This window comes from Lagopus leucura, unplaced genomic scaffold, assembly GCF_019238085.1.
Source record: "Lagopus leucura isolate 7727_CA_CO unplaced genomic scaffold, USGS_WTPT01 Super-Scaffold_100018, whole genome shotgun sequence".
In the NCBI taxonomy this organism is placed as follows: Eukaryota; Metazoa; Chordata; class Aves; order Galliformes; family Phasianidae; genus Lagopus; species Lagopus leucura.
In genome coordinates, this window is record NW_024962272.1 from 7,374,828 (window position 1) to 7,393,946 (window position 19,119).

Genomic DNA, 19,119 nt, shown 5'->3' on the forward strand with positions numbered 1-19,119 from the left:
CATCAATGAACACTCCCAGTTCTTTTTCCTCAATACTGTCTTCCAGCTACTCTACCCAAAACCTGTAGTGTTGCCTGGGGTTGTTGTGGCCAAAGAACAGGACTGAGCACTTGGTCTTGTTGAACCACCTCTCTGGCAACCTGTTCCAGAGTCTCACCGTCTGTACTGTAAGACCTTTCTTCCTGATCCAATCCAAATCTTCGGTCTTTTAAATTGACATAATTTCCCCTTGTCCTCTCACAGCAGGCTCTGCTAAAAAACTTGTCCACTTCTTTCTTATAGGCCACCTTTTAGACTTCAGATGCTGAAAGGCTGCTATTGGGTTTCTCTGGAGCCACCTCTTCTCCAGACTGAACAGCCCCGACTCTCTCAGCCTCTTCTCAGTGGGAAGGTGGTTCATCTCTTGTGCGTTTCTGTGTGTCTCCTCTGGACACTCTGTAACAGGTTATCTCTCCTGTACTCCACATCTGGATTCAGTTTGTAATCCAGGTGAGGTCTTGTCAGCATAAAAGGGCAGAATCATCTCCCTTGACCTGCTGACTGTGCTTCTTTTGATGCAGCCCAGGATACAGTTGGCTTCTGGGCTACGAGGGCATGTTGCTGTATCTTGCCATCCACTGGTACCCCCACATCTTTTTTGGCAGAGCTGTGCTATGTTCTTTTGTCCCTTAACTGATAGTGGGAGTTGCCACAACCTAGCTGCCAAGCCTTTGCACTTGGATTTGTTGAACCTTATGAAGTTCACCAGGGCCCATTGCTCAGCCTGATTAGCTCTCTCTGGGTGGCATCCTGTCCCTTGGACCTGTCGACTGCACTACAAATTTTGCTGTCGTCTACAAACTTGATTCCATTGTCAATGTCATTGATGAGGATATTAAAATTCATTAGTCCCTGTACTGACACCCTGTACTGACAGGGACACCACTTGTCACCGATGTTCATCTGGACATTGAGCCACTGACCACTATCTTCTGGGTATGATTATGCACCCAATTCCTTGTCCATCAAACCATCCATCAAATCCATCTTTCCTGTTCGGAGAGAAGGATGTTGTTGGGGACTGTGCCAAAGGCCTTGTTGAAATCCAAGTGTCTCTTCCCTTGCTTGCTGATGCAGTTATGCCATCATTGAAAGCCACAGGGTTGGTCAGGCAGCACTTGCTCTTGGTGAAGTCATGCTGATTGTCCCGTATTGCCTCAGTCTCTTCCATATGCCTTAGCATAGCTTCCAGGAGGATCCTCTGCATGATCTTCCCCAGCATAGAGGAGAGGCTAAGAGGTTGGTAGTTCCCTGAGTCATTCTTCCTAACCTTTTTAAAAATGGGTGTGATACTGCCTTTTTTCCGGGAACTTCCTCTGACTGCCATGACTTTTTCAGGTGTCATTAAGTTTGGCTTGGTGTCTGTGTCAGCCAGTTCACTCAGGACTCTGGGATGCATCTCATCAGGACCCATAGACTTACAGATGTTCAGGTTCCCCAGGTGATCACGAACCTGATCTTTGCTTGCAGTGGGAGGGACTTTTCTTCCCTAGTTCCTATCTCCTGAACCTGAATCTACTCAAGGACTGTGTTTAGAGCAGTTTATAGAAACAAACTCCTTGTTTGTTGTTAAAAGCCTGCCTTTATTACACATGAGGGAGGTATGACCTCCTGGACTTTCCTTTTCCAGTTGAATTACCTATAGAAGCCTTTCCTATACTTCTTTGATCCCCTTGTCAAGTTTAGTTCCAGTTGGGCCTTGACTTTCTGGACACCATGCCCTACACAGCCTAGCAGCATCCTTATAATCTTCCCAGATTACCGTTCCTGCCTCCACTGCCTGTGCATTTGGTGTAGTGTAGATTCCCTCCAGAGAGAGCAGGCTGCATAAATATTGGGAGTATGCCTTAGAAGACATATGTTTAAATGTTGACTTTATTTTCATTAACAATCATAATTGTTGGATATCATCTGACTATAGGGTGCAGGGGAAGGATTGTTAATTGTGTTAAATCATCTTATTATTACCTTTTCCTTTTTTTTTTCATATGAGCAGATCAATGTCAAAGACAATAAGCATGCCAAATATGTTGAAAATCACATTTCAACCAATGACATGAAGGCTTTCGTTTTTGAGAGTCAAGAAGATATGGAACTGTTTCTTGTGGAGGCAAGTAGGCATTAATTTTAAAAACTGATGAAATATTGATTTAGTAGCCACATACTTTGGAGTTTACTACCATTTTAGTTGTAGCTACATAAAGCAGCAATGTGGTTTTTTTTGCTTGACGTACCCTTGAAGACATCTGGACACTTCAACTAGTGTGGAGCGTGAAGAAAGGAGAGGCATGAAACTCCATATGTGTTTCCCAGCATGATTAAATTCAGGATCTGGAGCCTTTAGCGGAAAATATGTCAGCTTTCCTCTGTGTACCATGTTGGATAGTAAAATCCATCTACTTTTTCTGCTGGTTGCAGCAGCTCTTCAGTTGAGGTCCTTTTTCAACAGACTTCTGTCTGGAAACTGTCAAAACATAACATAAACTTTGTTTGATTATACACTTCTCAAATTAGTAGAGGGATGATGTCTGTATTTATTGTTTTTTGTTTGGTTAGATCAGTAGAAAAGCTTAAACGGAGTGTTCAAAGACTTCTGTCTAGAGTAAGTAATAAGTAAAGCCTGGGCCAGGTGGAGGGTTGCAGGAGTGCTAGGAAAATATTTATTGCTAGAAAAAGCTTTTGTCTTCTTTGACAAGGTTGTAATCATTGACGAGGGGGAAAAAGTACTTAGTGCAAGGAAATGGAAAGAGCAGAATGCTGCTAATGCAGTACCAAGGATTTCTAGTGCCTCTTGACGAAATGGGTGAGAGTACATCTTTCTTGAGAAGGCAATGGTCCAAGTAACAAATCAGGCTAATTATTTTCCTAATGCTGCTCATTCCTGGAGTGGTGGGGTAATTGCTCCCATTGAGAGCCAGATGAAATAGAAAAAAACCACAGGACAGGACATTAACTATCATAGTGCTTCTCAGCTGCTCTCCTTAGAGTACTTTGATTAATGATAAACAATTTAGCAATTTTTGAAGGCATATACATCCTTCTCAGAAGCTAGTCATTTTTACATAAGTGAGTTGTTATTTGAGGTTCTGGGTTACTTTAACCAGCTGAGCTGGTCTTTCATGTGTGTACTCAATCTTCTCTGTTCCATTAAGATGAGAAGCTTTTTACAGCCTTATGCCTGTTATCTGCCATTGTCTGTGCAAAATGGATGTACGTGCAAAATGGAGCCAGGAAGAGAGCGTTTCTTATTACATCTGTACAGATTGGCACCCAGCTTAGCTATTAAGATTGAGCACCTTGCTCTAAAATTTGAACAGTTCTTTTATTACTAATGCATTGTATTTCTGTGTACAGAGATAAGCTTTTGGAGATTTAAGTCCTGCCTGAAGAAGAGTAGATTTTTGTGGGCTCTTCCATAAGTTAAATCAGTTTAAAATTAGTCAGTTACTTTAAAATAAGTCAGAATTCTTCAGAATAATACATGATCTTCATATAATAATTTTTTCTGCTTGTTTTGACTAAGTAATACAATCTGTGTTTAGTTGCGTGATCGTCAGAAACTGAGAGTGAATGCTGTGTGTGCACCTGATAAATCGTGTGCTGAAACCTTACCTTCAACACCTATTGAAGAATTACAGTACGTATCAGATTATTTTGGTGGGAAAGGTTCTAAATGTAATGTTTCCATGTATTTGCTATGTATTACCTTCTCTTACAAAGAAAGGCTGAGGAAGCTTGGCTTGTTCTGCCAAGTTCTGGGGAGACCTTATTGTAGCCGTTATTCAGGCTTTTGTTGAGCCTTCATTCAGTATATGAAGAGAGCTTATAAAAAAATGGGGAATGACTTTTTAGACTGTCTAATAGTAATAGAACAAAAGGGAACAGTTCTAAAGTAAAAGAAGGGAGATTTCAGTTAGATGTTATGAGGAAAGTCTTTAGTGAAGGCTGTGGAGCAGGTAGCCCAGAAAACCTGTGGATGGTCCCATTCCTGGAGGTGGTCAAGGCCAGGTTGGATGAGCCCCAGGTAGCCTGATATGGCAGATGGTGGCCCTGCCCCAGATAACGTGGCTGGAAATGGGTGATCGTTAACGACCCTTCCATCTGAAGCCATTCTGTTGTTCTGTGATCTTGGTATTTTCCATGCAAATTGAATTCTTACCAGTTCAGTTCAGGGTTAGTGGGACTTTTCTGACCCTTCACTGACTTCACCTTACTTGTTTTCCAGATTTTGTGATGCTTGCTTTTTCTCTTTTTCTTTCCCTTCTTCAGCCGATATGGATTTTTCTCATATTTACGAGAGTTGTTTGATGCTCCTCTTCCTGTGATGAGCTACCTTTGCTCCCAGTATCATGTTCATGAAGTCCCTGTGGGAACTGAGAAGACCAGAAACATGATTGAAAGGGTGAGATGTACTGAATAGCACAAAAACCGCTGTCAACTACAGACTTACTTCTGAAATTGTTTGGCAAGATGATGTGGAGAGAACAGAAAAAATGGATTTTCTTTCTATTTGGAGTTCAGAAGTGAGAGTGGTTTGTGTTACACAAACATGCTGCAAGACGTAACAAATCCAGTCCACTTACAACTTTCCATAAAGTTAAATGAGTTTCACCTGGGTCCCATTCAAGTCACCCTGCCCCATGAAATGTTTAAAGCAATGATTAGGAAGCTGCTTCATGATTTTTCTACATCAGACGTTCAGATTATGGCCACTACTGGTTTATAATTTCAGATAAAATTGATAACGATGAATATCATAAAAAGCTTTTGAATTCTTAGATACAGGCTAAGAGTTCCAACAGAGAATCATTTCCCTACTTTACTCTTTCATGTAGTCTTCCAAGCTTATTGTTGGTGGATTATAATAGGTAACATACATGACTATTTTCAGCTTTAGTCCTTACGTGATATCTGTTTTGTACCTTTTTACAACGAATGAACTCTCCAAGTAGAAGAGCACTTCCTTGAGCTGAGAACATGAGAGTTACATTTTTGATAACCTCATGGAATAAACTTTTTAAATGAATAACAAATATTTTTTCATCATGATAGCTGTTGGTCCTACTTTTTTGTTTCTCATGCTTTGAGAATGAGGAAGAAGGTAAAATTGCAGAGAGTCTTAAGTGAAAACCTTTTTCTGAGCACTGTCTTTTTTAGAATGGCAGTTCTTCCATCTTCCTGCTTATTACCTGATGAAACAGATACCTGTATTATAGGTCTGTGAATTACATTTCATAGGCCATTCAGATTTACTCTGTATATTCTCTGTCCTTTCCAGAGCTCCATGAAGAGTAAGAAAATAGCTGATAGGAGGGCAAAACTAAGCCAGTATTTATAATGTGTTGCGCTTAGCATATTCTGTCAAGCTGTGAGAAGTTCTTCTTTCTGCTTTTATTACTTCTGATTTTGTTTCATGTGTCTCAGATAAAGTTTTAGTTTAAAAGCACATTATTTTTAGTAGAGCTGAGCACATAGAAAAGGTATTAAACAAAAATATTGTCAACTGTGATGTGGCTGTAAAGTAAAGGAAAATAAATGATTTTCATTGTCTAGGAACCAAATAAACAATGTTTCAGGTGCTTTTTTATATAGTCTGAAGAAAAAAAAAAGTAGTCAAATTTATTTTGTCTCATGGAGTCTTTGCTATTACTGATTTGCTAAATACTTCATGCTTTTTAAATACTGCATTGCCTTACATTATGATAAACATTTGGTTATATGTTGTATCCTGTTCAATGTGAGTAATTTAAGATCAGTAATTCAAATACTTTTATACCTCAAACTTTTTCACACAGATGTTTTCTTAACTGAAATTCGATGCTTTACAGCTCACCCTATCCTCTATTTCTTACATGCTTTTGCTTTTCAGGTATACCAACTAAATTTTCATGCAGTTACACCCAGAGTGAGCCTTGTTTACGATGGAGTGAATAAATACACAAGTATACAAATATTAACAGGCTTTATCAAAGCACATTTATATAACATTGCTAGAGAAGTATGTAAAAAAAATGTAATATATTAGAAGCAGTCTATGTGTCAGAATAATCGGAAGATGTTTAATTGGTAGTGGTAACATAGGCTACGTTGTGATATCTTAGCACTTCTTTGCTGACTGATCAAATTATATGATGGCTTGTTAACAAAGGCTCGCTAACAAATCAGAATTTTGCATGAGTTGATCTTCTTTACTTTAGGTTTTAGCTAGTTTATTCCTCTCTCTGAAAACGTTGCCTTAAATAACACTTCGGTATGATTAAAATTTTTGTGGGTTTTTTTTTCTTTCTTTTTTTTTTAGGTCATAAAAGAAACTAAACTTAAGCAAATTTACACAGCAGAAGAAAAATATACCATTAGAATATCCTTGTATACAAAATTAACCTTTTCTACTAATGTGTGTCTTAGACCAGCCCAGTTTCTCAATTATTCTGTGGGTACAGATGAAAGAAGACAGCTGGAAAATCAGCAGCAGGTAGGAATTTACTTTAGTTATGTATGATATCAGCTACTGTTGTGCAGTATATGTAGCCAGTTTGCATGTATCTGTGTAATAGGTTTATGGTAAGAATACTAATGTGTTTTCTCTTATTTCAGAGTATCAAGCATGTATTACAGTCATTAGATAAGCAGTTAATGACATTGTGTGAGAAACAGAAGCATCTGGAATGCAGGGACAATGAGCTACGGCAACAGAAGAAGGAGCTGTTGGAGAGGGGAAGCAGAAGGAAGCAGCTGGAATCAAAAATTGCTGTGAAATACGATAGGTAGGAAACAATCCTATACATGAAATAGGAACAATTTTAATAGGAAGCCAGTATACAGTTGTTACTATTGTAATGTGCTTTTAACCTAAAAAAGTAACCAGTACTTAGGTGTCAGATATAGGTAAACCAAGAGGATGCTTAGAAAGGGAGTAGTAGTTAAAATGCCATATAAAAATATCCTAAGTACTTTCCTTTAATAGTATCACAGGATTTCACTGAGAAGTCATTGCACTGATTTACTTAATTAGCAAAGCCTTCTATCTTGGTAATACTCATCTTGGTACACAAGGAATCTTGGTGGTATGAAGGTCAAAGGCAGCTTGATTACAAAGAGTAGTGGAGTTCAGGATACTTAGGGGAGAAAAGATGGCAAATAGCAAGTTCACAGTGCTTTGAGACGGCAGACTTGGGCCTTTTCAAGGATCTACTTGTTAGTGTCCTACAGAATAAGGCACTGGGGGGACGAAAAGGAGCCCAAGAAAGCTGGCTAATATGCAAGCATCACATACCAGGAATGTACATCCCAACAAAGAAGAAGTCAAGACATGAGACTTACATCGATAAAGAAGCTACTGGCAAAACTCAAGTATGTGGCTTGTTTCAAAACGAATGCCTCCTTTTTATTTTCCTGGAAACTACAGCAGATACAAAGAGCAGAACACTCTCAGAGCAAATTCTCAGCTACAAAACACTATTTTCCAACATAGTTGTTGGTTATACATAGCGTTAGTTATACATCTTTGCCAGCAGTGCACGAGAGCCTGCATGCTGTGTTCATAAAAATCTGCATGGCTGTCTGAAATGTGCCTTGTCTTTCATGTCACTGTTGCCACTGCTGGAACATATAATTCTCTATCTCCCTGTGCCAACATCCACTGCGTCAGTGAATGTCAGTGGGTGCAGTTTTGTCAGCCTGGAGGAATTCAGTTGCATCTCTTTGCTTCATTTGCGCTTCCACATCAGATACTGTTTTGTCAGACTGCCCCACTCACTGCTGCTGTATGTCAAAATATAATGGATTGTTGGGGAGGGGTTTCAACCTCCACTGCCATGCCAACAATATCTGCCTTTGATGTCACAGTCCAGTGTAATAAACTAGGAGTCATTCTTTCTGTAGCAGCCCTCATACAAAAAGGAAGCATGGAGAGAGTGGAAGCAAGGATGGGTAACCTAGGAAGAATACAGAGATACTTTGTGAGCATATGGGGAAGCAATTAGGAATGCTGAACCTCAGATAGAATTGATTCTGGCTAGAGATCTCAAAGTGCAAAGTAGAGGCTTTTACAAGTACATCAGACAACAAGGTGGCATGGGCCCACTGCTGAATGAAATGAGAGTCCAGGGTACCTGGTAGATTGTACGGCTGAGGTACTAAATACCTTCTTTGCCTCAGTCTTTACCATCATGATTGACCTTCAGGAATGTCAGGTCTCAGAGACCAGAGTGAAAGTCTGAAGCAAGGAAAAGGCACACTTGATGAAAGAGAATCAGGTCACAAAATACATGAGCCCTAATGTTATGCAATGTGCCCATGAGTGATGAGGGTGCTGGCAGATGTATTTGCAGGTCCACTCTCAGTCTTTGGTTGATCATAGCAGTTAAAGAAATGTCCGAAGACTGGAAAAACGACTGACGCTTCTATCTGCATGAAGCACGGGGACCCAGGGAAGTGTAGGACAGTGAGCTCTACCTTAATCCTTGGGGACCATTTTCAGGCAAACGAGGGAGAAGAAGATCATCACAATTAGAGTAGATTCTCCAAGGAGTGATCACTGTGCTAAACTTCTTTAATGAAATGAGCAAACTCATGGATGAAAATAATGTCTTCCTCTCCCCATAAGATTCTCATAGACTGTTGATATATGGATTGGATGGGCAGACAGTAAGGTGGGTCGACAAGTGGCTGAACAGCCATGCTCATAGGGCAGTAGTCAGTGTACATGATTTTTTTCATAACTTAAACCAACACTGAACAGAGACTGACATAATTACCTGCATTACCTAGTCTGTAATTACCAGGGTATCTCTTCTTGTCCTTCTTGAAAATTGAAACAGTATTTGCCAGCTTCCAGTCAGTTTCAGTCCTCTCCAGGTTCCCGAGATTCTTGAAAAATGCTTGAGAGAATTCTCACAACGATTTTGATGATTCCTGTAAGTCCCTTGGGAAGAATCCACTTGGATTCCCATGAACTTATCTGGATCAGGGTGAAGCAGCAAGTTCTGCTCAAGTTCAGAGCTGACGAGAAATTGATCCTTACCACAGCCACAGTTCTTCAAGTTGGGGCACCTGGGTTACTGGAGCTCATCATCAGTGTTGAAGACAAAGGCAAAGAAGGCATTAAATTTTTCTGCTTGCCTGCATAGCTCTTGTGTTACAGCTGATGCATTAAACTGAAAAAAGTGTTCAAAAACACCGACATGGCCATAGGGCTGTAGTGTTGTTCCTGAGGGACCAGAGCCAACTGCTGTACAGTCACAGTAGCCAAGTAGCTGTGCAGTGTGCTATCCTTAAAACTGGATGTGAGCTTAGCCTCAAAGCCAGGTTTTGATCTCAGGTGTCCTACTAACGTACATACATACTCATTTATTGTCATGGTGTTCAACTAGAACACAGAATGCAGCTTGAAGGCAGGAGGTAGATCCTCCAACTGAGCAAATACTGATTAAATCGTTCTCTTTGGAAGAAAATAATTGCACTCTTTAATTTTGCAAAAGGGAAACAGTTCTTACACAATGACGGACAAGGATTTTACAGATCTTCTTGCATATTGTGCATATTTGCGCTAGAGATGCATGTGAGTTAAATAATGCCTTGCATTGAATATAACTTTGTAAATATTCATGTTTCTAATTGAAGTGATTACCTAAACAAAACTGTGTATAATTTTAAAGGTAAGTTATAAGAATCATTAAGGTTGCAGAGGGAACTTGAGGTGATCTGTAGTCAGTATTCTTAATGCGTGGTCAGTGCTGGAGACTGTCCTTTCAAAACTGATAACGTTTGTGGAGGCTGCACAAGATGTTTGTTTTTATTGGAGGAAAAAAATTTGAGTGTCATCCTCTCGGGACCTCTTGCTTCATCTTAAGTCCCCTGTCTCTCATCCTTCCAGTACGTGTCTTTTGTAACAGCCTGATTCCTTGAAGTCCACCACTTCCTGCAGAGGATGGATGGTGAGAGGTTGCTTTTGGTTGCTCCTGAAGCTATTCTTTTCCAGGCTGAACAAGCTAAGCACTCTCATCTTATTCTTATAGGTCTTCTGCTGTTGCCGATCTAAGTGCACCACTTGTGATCTAATGAGTGCTCAACATACCGAACACAGAGGAAAAATTTCTCTCTGCTTGTGTTCTTGCTCCTGCAGCCAGGGCAGGCTGCTGGCTTATGCTCAGTTTACTGTCGAACATGTATTATTGCTATGATCGCTTTCTTCCCAGGGAGAGGACTTAGAACTTGGCCTTGCAGAATCTGATCAACTTTTTGTCCGCTCTTCCTCCAGCCTCATCAGGTCCCTCTGAAGAACAAACAGGCTGCTTCCCTGCAACTTAATGTTTTCTGAAAACTTGACAGGAGTGCCTTCTATTCCTCTGTTCCACCAGGTTACTGGCAGAAATTTCAAACAGGATAGCTCTTGTGACCGACTTCTGTTGTACCCAACTTGATGCTGGCTTCCAGACAGAAAACAGCACAATAATCATGACCCTAAGCTTCTCATCACTCTGCCACTTCTTTTGTCTTTTTTTTTAAGTCTGGTCATTCACGCATCCAGACTGCTGTTTCCAAACTTGAGTACAACAGTGCTGTCGGAGACAGCATTAAATGCTAGGGGAATTGATCCAGAGCCAGACCAAGACAAGTGTGAAGCTTATGTAACTTAATGTTCCTATGTCCACCTGCTAGTGAGGTTCAGAATGTATTTGCTGTACATAGGTATGTGCTTATTTATACATGGTGAGCAGCGTAGCTCAAGCAGACAGATAACAGCATGCACGTAAACACAGACAGCACCAGTACTGTGTTCCATACAAGCAGAGCAGAAGTTTCTTAATGAGACTTAAATGAATACGTATTTGCAGAATAGATCCCATCAGCAGCTGGGCTCAGACAAGTAACTACCCCTAGATACAGTCTCCCCAGTTGCTAGCATCTGAACATAGAAACCCACTGAAACCAGGCTGCTTGAAGTTGTACCTCAGCTTTCCACTTTGTGCTGAACTTCAAGATGTTCTTATCAGTCCTGTCTGATACCCAGCTTCTGTGGTCTCCTTTAGAGTGAGAAGCACACCCTTGGCTCCCAGACAACTTCATTTAGTTGCCAGCTAGTCTGGCATGGTCTTTGCTATAGAACAAACACTTGCTTATACCTCTGCGTATGAGAGACAATCAGGTTGGTCAGCTGTGTGCCCTTGGTAAAGGCTTGCTGACCGTTCCTGATCACCATCTTCCTCATGCTCCCAGCAATGTTTTCAAAGTGTACTTGTTCCAGCATTTTTCGAGGGATCAAAATGGGAAGATGGTTTTAAAGTTTTTTGGATTGTTCTTTGGGCTGGCTTGGTGTTTTTTGAAGATCTCAAAATCTTTTGCAGCTATGCGTACTCTTCTCTTGAAGTTCTTTGTAATTTTGTGCTTTGGGGAATTTAAAAGGAATGAAAACTCTGCTTTTCTGCAGTAAATGTGGAAAGCTGGGGGCAGAGTTTTTTCTTAGAATGTATAGTGAGAATTAAGCAAGCCTCCTTAACTCTCCTGTGCTGTATTGTTTCAAGAAAGTAGCAGCAGTAAATGAATGTCATGTTTGCACTGATTTTTTAAGTCTGAAATTTATAGAAAGCGTATGATTGCTCAGTGATACCATTAGCAAACAAAATTAAAGTGTCTCTAATTATAATTTTTTGATATTTTAACTTTCTTAGGTTGCTTGGATAGAAAATGCCCCTGATGTATTCAAAATGTTTAGAATTGCAAATTCTTATTCTTGCCAGCTGTTGGTTCATGACATATGAGATTAAGAATTTTGGTATTTTTCTGCAATTTATTTTAATCACGATTAATTGTATATTGGTTCCTTCTGTAGTATAAGACAGCTGGAACAAAATCCTATCAACCTAGAAAAGGAATCTCAACAGGCAAAAGTAAAGATCAGAGCCATAAATACTCAGAAAGCAAAACTTGTTACAGAATTAATGTGTCATGTAAAGGTATGTATTTTTTCTTGGTGTTTGTTCCAATATTGTGAAAAGTCTAATTCTTATGAGTAGGAGTAACGCAATATATGAATGCGTCATTGCAAATGTTTGCAAGCTATCTTGCTTAAAGATAGGTTTCTTTTGAAGCTTTTTTAAACTTGCACTTTCTTATCTGTTGTTGACTCAATTTATAAATCATTAGCTGGCTTCAGTTTAGACTTTCACTGTCTTTTTGTGGACACAGGAATTAACTGCGCAATAATTTCTTTGTACTTTCTCAGAGTACTGCATGTTTATGCAGATTGTTTCTTCTCAGTTTATAATCTGCTTTTTTATATTTTCTTTTACTGGGAAAAAAAAATGTTACAGGCCCTCTAAACGTCCACCTTACTGCTAAAAGTAGGGAAGATATTCCTTACACAAGAGCACTATGAAGTAGTTCCCGTAACCTGTCTGTTTTAAACTGTCACAAACTCTTTTGTTTTTTTTTAGAAAACTTAAATTTAATCTATTTCCTTTGTGTAACAGATTTCTCTCTTACAATTGAGTTCTTCTGTACTGATTTCAGCTGAAGAAAGATTTTCTTTGTAGTGTGTGATATGATGCTATGCTTTGGCTTTAGGAGAAAAACAGTGCTGATAATATGCCGATGTTTCAGTTTTTGCTAAGCAGTGCCTCACAAAGCCAAGGGCATTTCAGCTTTTGGTCCTGCCATGCCACTGAGTGGACTGGAGCTGGGTACAAGGAGCTGGGAGGGCACGGAACCAGGACAGCTGATTTCAACTGACCGAAGGGATATTCCATATTATATGGTGTCATGCAGAAAACTAGAAAACTGTGAGGAGTTGATCAGTGGAGCAGCTGAAAAACACATTATTTGTTTTCCTATGCAGAATTATGTATCACTAAACATCTGCAAAGCAGATTTCATCCTTCAGAGCACTGCAGTGGATGCTGAGAAGAACAGACTAGAAGCAGAGTACAAGGCAGCAAGTGTAGAGCTGCGAGCTTCAGAGGTAAGTATTTCTGTAAATAGTGGGAAATCTACAATGAAACTACGTTCTGTGAAAGCCTTTATAGTGTAGAAGAGGAAGTTTCTGTGACATTCCTTAGGAATGTATATTAATATTGCTAATTCAGCCTTGATTTCTGTGGTTTGATTGATTGATTTACACATTTAAAGATTTTCAATGAACTTCTATGAGAACTTCATCAATTGTCATGTCCTTGTTAGTCTGAGTAGAAGGGTTAGCTGGTTTTTGGAAATGTTCTTCTTCTGAATTTGTCATGGACAAGGGGACCCAACCCATGTGGTCAGTGCAGAATCATGATGAACCAAAACACATTGCATTAGAATGCAGCAGAGCTGCTTTACTCCTTCTTTGATTACTAGTGTTTACTAGTCCTTTCATTAATCTGATAGGAATTTTGATAAAAAGGCAGTTTCTGAGGAGCTGATAAAGTTGTTCTTTCTAGTGTATTGGTTTGCTGCTTGGAGATCAGTTTCTGTATTTATTTAGTAAACAAGCAATCTTTCAACATACAGCTCCAGGATGGTAGGTTTGTTCCTTATTTAGTGAGTAAGGTTTACTATAACTTATGCTAATTTAGTCTGATAGACAAAAAAAAAAAATTTTGTTGAATTGAAAAGTAAGTGATTTTTATTTTGGATGATTATACATTTTGAGAAATAGTGACCTGTGTATATATTTAGAAAAACTACTGGAGGGTACAGGTATTATCACTAGCAGGAAAACTAGGAAAATTAGAACTTAAGCAAAAAGTAACTTGCAGATAGAGGCAAATCCAGGATGTTGCCTGGAAAGTCACTGTTGGATCAGATCTCTCATGTGATGTGGCTGTTACTCAGACTTACTCAAAATCCAATCTGAATTGCTGTATTGCTCAGCTTGGTAAGGAGTAAGAATGTTTTATAAAGCCATGAACTTCATGGAATAGTCTGTATTGTCACTTTGTATTGTAAATGTATTTAATACTTTTTGGTTTTGTTCCCATGTTCTTCACCCTTTAGAGATCAGCTTTGAGTTGGTGCATAAGTAGATGTCTAGTCAGATAAGTAAGTGGTATGTAAGGTAAACATTCTGATGATTCTTGGTTAGAGAAGGATTGCCTCATTGCTTAGTGAACAGGTGCTTGGGTCAGCTGAGGTCCTATTAGTCTCTGATGCTGCATTCAGCTACTTAAGTGGAGGAAATTATATCAGAACTTCTATTTGTGATGGTTGCTTTACTTGATTTTAGAAACATTAAAAACCCCAGTCCTTTAATTAGTAAACCTAGTGATCAGTCTTTCCAGAAATTTAATGGCTGTGGAGGAAAACTCTTTTGAGTATTCAAGTGTGTTCAAAGTTTTCACTTACATAAAAGTCCAAAGCCAAGCTTCCCCAAATGCAACATGTTGAGTCTTTGAATTAAGCCTCATGGTTCTTTTTTAGGTATTCTCTTTGCTCTGTTGCACTGTGGATGATATGTTGTACACTCTAATGTGTCTCATATTCTGCCTTAACAGAGCAAAGTCTCTATAACTTAGCCAAATTATACATTATCATATCAAATCAGGTATTGTTTAAAATAATACTGTGTTTAAATTGCGCACTCTGTCTTCTTAGCGATGTTGTCTGTGAGATCTTTTTCCTGCAGCAGTTTTGCATGAGGATAGTCTTGCTCCAAAGCTGTCCTTGAGGATGCCACCACAGTGCTTTGTGTAAAATTGCTGCATGCTTTCATAAAATAAGCCTGCAAAAAGGAGAAAACTAAACAGAAATAAGTATGTTGAAAAGCAGCTATATAATGAAACTAAATTAAAACCTAATTGTTATGATTATGGGACTATTAATTTCTCTGATCGTCAGATACTTCTGTAGGTCATGTGTTGGTTTTGATGCGTTAATTGAAACTGATACAGTGGGAATCAACTGAAGAAGCTTAGCACTTCTTCATGATGTTTATCTGCCAAGAAATTTTGAGGCTCAGTAATACCTAAGTAAGCGTCTGATTAATATTTGAAACAAACAGAGACCCTTCTTATTACGTCTAAGAGAAGATCCCACATGTTCCTTTTGTGAATGCTTGGCAGTGGCATATAGTGGAGAGAGCAGTGTGTATGTAGTGGACCCCATTTTTTTTTTTAAACTACTGATTTGAAAAGGCCAGAACAGTGCACTTTTTTCAACAAGACAAGTTAGCTGGGGTTTATGTTTTGTCATTTCAGTACAAGTCAGAACAATGGTGTTATTTTAATAACATCTTGTGTTTATTTAGTGAACCAAAGAAGTAAATCTGTGTTTGTTACCTGTATTGAGCATCAGGGAGGATAGTTAGTCCCATGTGCTTATTAGATAATTGGCAGAGTTGCCTGCATGTTCACAGTGATTGTTTGAAGAAGTCTTGGTAATTCTCTTGCTTTGATAGCTTATTATTTGTTAGGTTCATTTGTTGTAAACTTGTTTAAATTACTGATGTTAGTATGTACGTTGCAGCATTTGCTCATTAAGTCAGGTTTTAATAAAATGCAAAATCTGTTTTCTTTTGTATAAATTTACAAACTTGAAATAATTAACTACTGCCACCAGCCAAGTGTTCTGACACTAATTCTTGAGAAGACGTTGGATAGTGGTAGTGTATTTTCTATAACCAGCTTCACTTTTTGCACAAAACCAATTGCGCCATTGGTGAGCGCAACAGAATGCAAATTGAGAATGCAGAATATCAGTGTATCCTGCTCTTGACTTCAGTAAGCTGTAATCAAAGCCCTGCACTTGTACAAACCTTTACTGAAGGAACCACCAAGTTGGTTCTTACACTGTTGGCTGAAACAAATTTGAAGCTCTTTCTGGGCTATATTTCATAGTAACTTTGTCTATTCAAAATATTATTTCTGCCTATCATAGAATCGTAGAGTGGTCTGAGTTGAAAAGGACCACAATGATCATCTAGTTTCAACCCCCCTGCTATGTGCAGGGTCACCAATCACCAGACCAGGCTGCCCAGAGCCACATCCAGACTGGCCTTGAATGCCTCCAGGGATGGGGCATCCACAACCTCCCTGGGCAACCTGTCCAGTGTGACACCACCCTCTGTGTGAAAAACTTCCTCCTAATATCCAACCTAATCCTCCCCTGTCTCATTTTAAAACCATTCCCCCTTGTCCTGTCACTGTCCACTCTTGTATGCAGCTGTTCCCCCTCCTGTTTATACGCTCCCTTCAAGTACTGGAAGGCCACAATGAGGTCTCCCCAGAGCCTTCTCTTCTGCAAGGTAAACAAGCCCAGTTCCCTCAACCTTTCTCCAAGGAGAGGTGTTCCAGCCCTCCTCTGGAATCATTCCAAGAGCTCTGTGTCTTTCTTGTGCTGGAGGCCCCAGGCCTGGATGCAGTATTCCAGATGGGTCCTCACAAGAGCTGAGTAGAGTGGGACAATCATTTCCCTCTCCTTGCTGACCTCTGCTCTGTTAATGCAGCTCAGGATGTAGTTGATCTTCTGGGCAGCAAGCGCACACTGCTGCCTCATGTCCAGGTTCTTGTCTACCAGGACCCTCAAGTCCTTCTCCACGTGGCTGCTCTTGAGGGGTTCTTCCCTCAGCCTGTACAGACACCTGGGACTGTCCCAGCCCACATGTAGTACCTTGCACTTGGCCTCATTGAACCTCATTAGGTTCTCACGGGCCCACTTCTCCAGCCTGTCCAGGTCGTTTTTGTTGGCTTCCCTTCTCTCCAGTGTATGGACTGCACCACTCAGCTTGTTGTCATCTGCAGACTTGCTAGGAGTGTACTTGATGCCATCGTCTGTCATTGATGAAGATGCTGAAGATGATGGTCCCAAGACCAACCCCTGAAGGGACAGAGCTCTGCTTGTGGCTGGCCTCCACCTGGTCATACCATTAAACACAACCCTTTGGCTGCGTCCAGCCAGCCAGTTCCTAATCCATTGAACAGTCTATCTCTCAAATCCATACCTCCCCAATTTAGAGAGAAGGATGTGGTGAGGGACCATGTCAAAGGCCTTGCAGAAGTCCAGATAAATGACATCTTTTGCCCTTCCCCTGTCCACCAGTGCCATCACTCCATCATAGAAGGCGACCAGATTGGTCAGGCACTATCTGCCCTTGGTGAAGCCATGCTGGCTGTCTTGAATCATCTCTTTGTCTCGTATGTGCCTTAATAAAGCTTGTAGATGGATCTGTTTCAAGATCTTCCCAACCACAGAGTTGAGGCTCACCGGCCTTTAGTTCCCCAACGTCATACTTTAACTCTTTCTTAAAAGTGGGAGTGATGTTTCTTATTTCCAGTCACCGGGGACTTCACTGGGCAGCCATGATTTTTCAAGCATGCTGGAGAGTAGCTCGGCAATCACATCAGCCATCTTTCTCAGAACCCTAAAACAGATGTCATCTGGCCCCATAGACCTATGTGCATTCAGTTTAATGTGGAGGTCTCGGACTTGTTCCACTGTTACAGTGGGGTGGAATCAGTTCCTCTCACCCACACCTAGAGTTTCCGGGTCCTGGCAGACACAGTGAAGAACCTGACCACCAATGAAGAGCGAGCAGCTACCATGTGTGAGTGCATCTCCATCCACATGGGCCAAGCGGGCGTGCAGATCAGCAATTGCCTGCAGGGAGCTGTACTGCCTGGAGCATGGCATCCAGACCAACAGTCAGATACCCAGCGATGAGACCATCTGCAGGGGGGGGGGATGACTCCTTCAACACCTTCTTCAGTGAGACGGGGGCTGGCAAACATGTGCCCTGCGCTGTGTTTGTGGACCTGGAGCTCACAGTGATAGGTGAGGTGAGCATGGGGACGTACTGGCAGCTCTTCCACCCTGAGCAGTTAATTACGGGCAAGGAGGATGCGGCCACCAACTACACCCAAGGGCACTACAGCATTGACAAGGATGATCTCTTGGTACTGGACCACATCTGCAAGCCAGACAAGTGCATGGGGCTTCGGGGCTTCCTTGTGGTCCATAACTTGGGGTGTAGTACTGGCTCCAACTTCACCTCACTGCTGATGGAGCTCCTCTCAGTTGACTACAGGAAGAAGTCCAAGCTGGAGTTCTCCATCTGCCCAGCCCTGCAGGTGTCCATGGCTGTGGTGGAGCCCTACAACTCCATCCTCATCCCCCCCCTCCGTGCCAGAGCATTCCAGCTACACCTTCATGGGGGACAACTGGGCCATCTACTGCATCTTCTGCAGGAAGAGTGGACATTGAGTGCCCAAACTACACCAACCTCAACAGGCTGATAGGGCAGATCGTGTCCTTCATCACAGCCTCGCTGCGCTTTGATGGGGCTCTGAACGTTGATTTGATGGAGTTCCAGACCAATCTAGTGCCGTACCCACACATCCACTTCCTATTGGCCATGTATGTGCCCGTGATCTCTGCCAGGAAGGTGTGCCATGAGCAGCTGTCAGTGGCTGAGATCACCAGTGTGTACTTCAAGCTGACCAACCAGATCGGCATGGCTGTGTAGCCTTTCAGTGGATCCTTTGCCTCGTTATGAAGAGGTCAAACACAACCTTACTGAAGTCAACCGGCTTTTAAATTTTTGTGATTGAAAATACAGACTAGTTTTAATTCAGAAGCTTCTAAAATGTTCCTAAAGTACTGTTTTCAGATGTACAATTGGACATACACAGATATGTAATAGAATGTAAGTATTGCGGTGTACATTTTAATTTGTGTTAATCCAGAATGAAATAATATGTTGGCTCTGGCAAAAAGGATGGCCATCCTCCACTTATTCCTATCTTATCAGTGTAGCAATAAAGCCAGCCTTTCTTGCCTATGTGACATTTCTTTACTTCTCCAGGATAGTGTAGAAAAATCTTTACAGTGTGGTTATGAAGACAGTGGGACATTTATGTCTAATGTAGAATCTGCTTCCTTTGTGTTTTGAGACAACAGGACTTCTGAGTTGATACATGCTGTACGGAACAATAACCCAAATTCTCTCATGATCGTATCTGTTACTATGACATCTGTTGCATTCAGTAAATAAAAGTTAATTAAATTGCTAGAAAGTAAGTGGCTGTCTTGTATTTGTAAAATGTGGAATAAATATATATCTAACTGTATAAACTCTAAATGAACTTCGTCGGGGGGGGGGGGCGCGGG

At 40.8% G+C, this 19,119-nt stretch overlaps 1 protein-coding gene and 1 pseudogene across 2 annotated transcripts in view; both read left to right on the forward strand.

Moving 5' to 3' along the window:
• The window catches only part of SMC5 (structural maintenance of chromosomes 5), a 61,818-nt gene that overhangs the window by 31,294 nt on the left and 11,405 nt on the right, over positions 1-19,119 (forward strand). For both annotated transcript variants that reach the window (XM_042877369.1, XM_042877370.1), the window contains exons 11-17: positions 2,036-2,149; positions 3,582-3,676; positions 4,309-4,441; positions 6,338-6,511; positions 6,634-6,803; positions 11,870-11,993; positions 12,875-12,997. In XM_042877369.1, coding sequence (XP_042733303.1) covers positions 2,036-2,149; positions 3,582-3,676; positions 4,309-4,441; positions 6,338-6,511; positions 6,634-6,803; positions 11,870-11,993; positions 12,875-12,997 — 933 coding nt within the window. The remainder of the gene's footprint in view (positions 1-2,035; positions 2,150-3,581; positions 3,677-4,308; positions 4,442-6,337; positions 6,512-6,633; positions 6,804-11,869; positions 11,994-12,874; positions 12,998-19,119) is intronic.
• Positions 17,499-18,627, forward strand: LOC122183448 (annotated as a pseudogene).